This window comes from Hydra vulgaris, chromosome 12, assembly GCF_038396675.1.
Source record: "Hydra vulgaris chromosome 12, alternate assembly HydraT2T_AEP".
NCBI classification, from domain to species: domain Eukaryota; kingdom Metazoa; phylum Cnidaria; class Hydrozoa; order Anthoathecata; family Hydridae; genus Hydra; species Hydra vulgaris.
The window spans coordinates 33,584,230-33,590,276 of NC_088931.1; the positions used below are offsets into that span (position 1 = coordinate 33,584,230).

Below are 6,047 nucleotides of genomic sequence, written 5' to 3' on the forward strand. Positions count from 1 at the left end.
GTATGATTTTATACTGACGATAAAGTAAGTTCTTAACGGACAAAAAAACACGTTTTTACTGTCGTATTTTAAACATTTTACGCATTAAAATAGGTTTTAATTAAAACACTCAACGTTAAAAGCAGTTTACTTGAATCGGCTTTAGGATTCATATGTTTAAATAAAACAATGTAGTCTATGGTGTCGTCTGTAGTTTCGTGTTATATATAACATTAAAATTCATAAATAAAAATAAAGCAAAAACTAAAAATTTAAAACAAAGCCTTGTACATAACGATCTGATAGATGAGTATAGAAATAAAAAACTATTTGTATTGTGATATAATCATCGTTTTTAGTCATCCAAAAGGGATAAATTATTTTTTGTTAGTTATTATTAATTTGATATATATATATATATATATATATATATATATATATATATATATATATATATATATATATATATATATATATATATATATATATATATATATATATATATATATATGTATATATATATATATATATATATATATATATATATATATATATATATATATATATATATATATATATATATATATATATATATATATATATATATATGTATATATATATATATATATATATATGTATATATATATATATATATATATATATATATATATATATATATATATATATATATATATATATATATATATATATATATATATATATATATATATACACACAATAAAATAAATTGATATTTAAACTTTAAGACATAGTAAAAATATGACAAGCAGTTATTCCTTATGTGATTGCGATAAAATTTTCAATATCAGCTATTATTGGTGTGCAGAGGCGTAGAAAGAATTTTTTGGTGTTCCAGATAGGTAACTTCCAGACATGGAGCAAACTCCAAACATTTATATGTTTATACTTATGTCAAATAATGAGTGTTTGCAAAAAATTGCGATGATTGGAGGCTGGGAACAAAAAAGCCCCAAAATTTTTGCCCCCCCTGCCCCAAACGTGAGAGCAACAAGTTGATGAAGTATTTTTTGTACTATTCTTAACTAGACTTATATTCATCAATAAATTTTAAGTTTCATAGTATTATCTATTAGCGTTTAAAAATTATTACTATATAAATGTGCAACCCCCTCAAATTGAGGGGGTTTAAACTTTATATGGTCATAATTTTTGAACGCTAAAATATTTTTAAATGAAATCTAAAATTTATCGATGAATATAAGTTTAGTTAAGAATAGTACAAATAATACTTCATCAACTTGTTGCTCTCACGTTTGGGGCAGGGGGGCGAAAATTTTGGGGCATTTTTGTTCCCAGCCTCCAATCATCGCAATTTTTTGCAAACACTCATTATTTGACATAAGTATAAACATATAAATGTTTGGAGTTTGCTCCATGTTTGGAAGTTACCTATCTGGAACACCAAAAAATTCTTTCTACGCCTCTGTTGGTGTGTGAAAAACACAAAATCTGTTCAAAGCAATACCAAATGTATTTTCAACAATTCTTCGAGCCCTTCTAACTCTATATTTAAATACAAGCTTTTTAATTAAAAGATTATTAAAGTCATATGACTTTAGCCCGACTGCACCATTGGTAAAAAAAAACATAGAAAAAAACTTAATCGTAATTATTAACTATTTTTGAACCTTCAAGAGTTTTAAACATGTTGTTCAATACGATAAACTCTAATTGACAATTACTGAAAACGCTTTCACCATTTTGTTTAGTAACAAAAGTATTTATAATAAATTTTGTGTCTTTTTATGATTGAAACAGATGGATTATTATTATGTTAGAGTAAACATTTGAACACTTTTTTAACCTATGACACTTATGCAATGTGGAAAGGGCTGGTTTCAAACTCGTGTGGAATTTATTCTACTTTATGGAATGTATTCAACAACTACTTTGAGAATTTGGGTGCTACTCAACTTTTTCCACTCCGATTTTCTGTTTGCATGAGTAACTACAATTTAAAATATTATGTTGGTTCAGAATCATAAAAAATATAGTACAGAAAACACCAAAGCTTAACTATACAAAAACAATGGTAGTCATATTTCACATCAAAAAGTTTTTGGGACTGAATACCTTTTTTTAACATCGAAATTGAGTTTTGACCATTCTGATTGGCGAGTCATACTGTTTTATTGGTCAAATTTCATGATTTCAACATTCTAAATTTTTTTTTGCGTGGCGAACATCGCGGTGAACAGACGCGTTTTCTTACAGTTAAATATTTTTTGGAATTTTTTTAATTCGTTAAATAAAAATTGATATGTCTAAATCAGAAGAGTTAGTTTCGATTGCTATGATTAGAGAGCTACTAAATATTCAAAAAGAAACAATTTTGTCTTTTTTTCATGAAGCATTATCGAACATAAATGAGAGGTTTGATAACTTTCAATCTAGTTTTAAAGAAGTTCGGCGAGAACTCGACGAAATGAAATCTGGATTAAATTTTGTTGGCGATGTATTCAACGATAAAGCTAGAGCAGTTGAGGAAAAAATTAATAAAGTTCACGACGATTTACCAAATGTACGAAAAATGCAGGGTAAAATATCTTCTGACAATATTGAGTTAAAATTAAAAGGCGTTGATATTGAAGACCGTAACAGAAGAAACAATTTAAGAATCGACGGGGTCGTTGAAAATAACGAAGAAAAGAATTGGGAAATCACAAAAAAAAAGGTAAAGCAACTATTTAAAGATAATCTTGGTATTGAAAAAGATATTATAATTGATAGGGCTAATCGAGTGGGAGTAGCTAATGATAAACGAGAGCGAACAATTGTCTTGAAGCTCCGGGATTACGAGGACAAAAAAATAATTTTGGAAAGAGCAACAAAATTAAAAGGAACTAATATCTTTCTAAACCAAGATTTTAGTTTTACCACGCGAAAAATTCGAAAGGAACTTTTTGATCAGGCGAAGATACATCGTCAAAATGGTTATTTTGCAAAAGTTGTTTACAACAAACTTATTGTTCACGAACTTCGAGAAAACACCCGCAACACAGATGTTATTCCGACATGCGTAAACGAGTAAGCGTTTTGAGTATTTTAGTTTTTAATGATATTAAATATTTTTAAATTATACATTTTTAAAAAATGGCAGCGCTTTTTCCACAGAAATTAGATTTTCACAATTTAAATTTAGACTTTTTTGAGGACAACTTTATAAATAACCTATCAGAAAAAATATAAATATTTTTCAAGAAACTCAAATGAACTTAATTAACACACCGTATATTGATCCTTTTGAATTTAAAGTAATAGCAGATGATGGCTCATTTTCTGTATTACACATAAACATTAGAAGCATGCAGCAAAATTTTGATAAACTTAAAGAATTTTTAAATATTTTAAACTACACGTTCGACATCATATCTATTTCAGAGACTTGGCATGATACAGAAAGTTCTCTTGAATTAAATTCTAATTATATATTACCATATTATAAACTAATAAGTCAATCAAGAGGATATGGAAAAAAAGGAGGAGGATTAGGAATTTATGTCTTAGAAAAGTATGCTTTCAAGATAAAAAATATACTATGCTTTTCAAATGATAATTATGAAAGCCTTTTCATTGAAATTATTAATAAAAAATACCGAAACATTTTAGTTGGATGTGTTTATCGTCCACCGAGTGGAAAAATAAAAAATTTCGAAACTTTTATCAAAAATACGATTATGAAAATAAAGAAAGAAAATAAGACATTGTATATAACTGGTGACATAAATCTTGATGCTCTTTCTAACACAAAATTTCCAAAAATAAAATCTTTTTTTGATATGCTTTTTAAATTTAATGTCTTGTCAACTATTAATAAACCAACGCGGGTAACAAAAACCTCTGCAACAGCAATAGACAATATTTTTATCAATAATTATTTAGAAACGACATTTTAAACCGGTATATTTTTGACAGATATTAGCGATCATTTCCCGATATTCATAAAAATTAAAAACTTTAAATCTATGTCTGATTGTCATTCAAAAATTATACATTTAAAAAAACGAAATTTAAAATTGAGTAACACTAATAAATTAACAAGTAGACTAAAACAAGAAACGTGGAACAACGTATATAAATGTAAAGATACTAATGAAGCTTACAATGCCTTTTTAATACATTTTTGGAGTACTTTAATGAAACCTGTCCAAAAGAGATAATAACAACTAAGTCAAAAGCAATTGCTAATTTGTGGATTGATAAATCGTTATTAAAGTGCTCAAAAAAAAGCAAAAACTTTACAATAAATTTTTGAAAAATAGAAACAATGATAATGAAAAAAAATACAATTTTTTTTACCAAGATCTCATTAAAAATGCAAAAAAAATAAATATTACAGTAATCAAATTAACAAATGCAAATTTGATAGCAAAAAAACATGGTCCATCATTAATCTCATAATGGGAAGAGAAAAACTAAATTCACCTTCTCTTCCTAAACGAATTGTTATTGAAAACAACGATATATTTTGTCAAAAACTAATTTTAGAAGAATTCAATAAATATTTTACAAATATTGGTCCAAATCTTGTAAATAAAATTGTACCAACATCTGTATCATTTAAAACCTATCTTAAAACCACGAATAAAATTACCATGCTTGATTATGAATTAGGCTATGAAGAATTAGAGGCAGCCTTTGCCTCCTTAAAAAAAAAAAAGGCTCCAGGATTTGATGAGATATCTAGTGATATAGTTATTGCAAACAAACACAGTCTTAATAGACCCCTGATTCATATAATTAAGCTCTCATTAAATTCTGGGATATTTCCGGATGTACTTAAATTGGCAAAAGTAATTCCATTATACAAATGTAATGATCATTCTGTCATTACAAACTACAGGCCTATATCAATACTTTCTGTATTTTCAAAACTCTTCGAACGTGTAGTTTATGATAGAATCTATGATTACTTCATTAAAAACAATTTTTTTTACCCAAATCAGTTTGGCTTTCAAAAAAATCTCTTTACAGAGCATGCAATCATTGAAATAGTAAATCAAATAACTAATGGTTTTGAAAATAATAAATTTACTTTAGGTGTGTTTCTTGATTTATCAAAAGCATTCGATACAGTGGACCATTGCATTCTCTTGGATAAATTAAGGCATTACGGAATAATAAATAAAACTTATTATTGGATTAAAAGCTATCTTACAAACAGAAAACAATATGTAAATAATGTCCAATCTGGAGTATTAAATGTCATATGTGGAGTCCCGCAAGGATCGATTCTTGGTCCACTTCTTTTTCTAATATATATAAATGACTTTTGTAATGCATCTTTAAAAATGAACTCGGTCATGTTTGCAGATGACACAAACTTATTTCTCACCAACAATGATATCAAGAAATTATATGCAGACATGAATATTGAACTGTGTAAAGTAAACAACTGGTTTAAGGCAAACAAACTCTCACTTAACGCTGAGAAAACAAAGTATATACTATTTCACAAAAAAACACAAGAAGAAAATCTTCCTCTCAAGTTGCCTAACCTATCTCTAAATGATAAACTAGTAAATAAGCAATCCAATATAAGATTCTTAGGAATCATTGTTGATGAAAAATTATCCTGGCTTCCACATATAATATATATCCAGTCGAAAATCACCAAAATAATAGGTTTGATGTATCGAGTTTGCTCCTGCGTCAATAAAAATAGTCTTAAATTAATCTACTTTCGGCTAATTCATAGCTTCATCAGCTATGCAAACATTTCATGGGCAAGTACTCAAGCGGCAAAGATTAAAAAAATTTATAGTCTACAAAAACATGCCTGCAGAATCATTTACTCAAAAAATAGGCGTGAACACGCTAAGCCCTTAATGTAAGATATGAAAATGATGAATGTGTTTGAAATAAATATCTACCAGCATTTAATTTTCATGTATCGTTATAATCACAATATCTCTCCTATAAGCTTTAATAACAAGTTTAAAATAAATAAAAATGATAGCTATAATCTTAGAGCGAATATGTCCAACACATATAAACTGCCTCGGATAATAAACAAATATTCAGAG

General features: G+C 27.1%; 1 protein-coding gene across 1 annotated transcript; it reads left to right on the forward strand.

Annotated features, from left to right (window-relative positions):
- Positions 1 to 2,281: 2,281 nt before the first annotated feature.
- LOC136088074 (uncharacterized) lies at positions 2,282 to 3,052 on the forward strand. Its single transcript, XM_065811729.1, has one exon. It carries the CDS (start codon positions 2,282 to 2,284, stop codon positions 3,050 to 3,052), a length of 771 nt encoding a protein of 256 aa, XP_065667801.1.
- The last annotated feature ends 2,995 nt before the right edge of the window (positions 3,053 to 6,047 follow it).

Bases quoted from the DNA above. Each gene is read 5' to 3' on its own strand.
- LOC136088074 (XM_065811729.1), top strand. From the start codon at position 2,282: ATGTCTAAATCAGAAGAGTTAGTTTCGATTGCTATGATTAGAGAGCTA.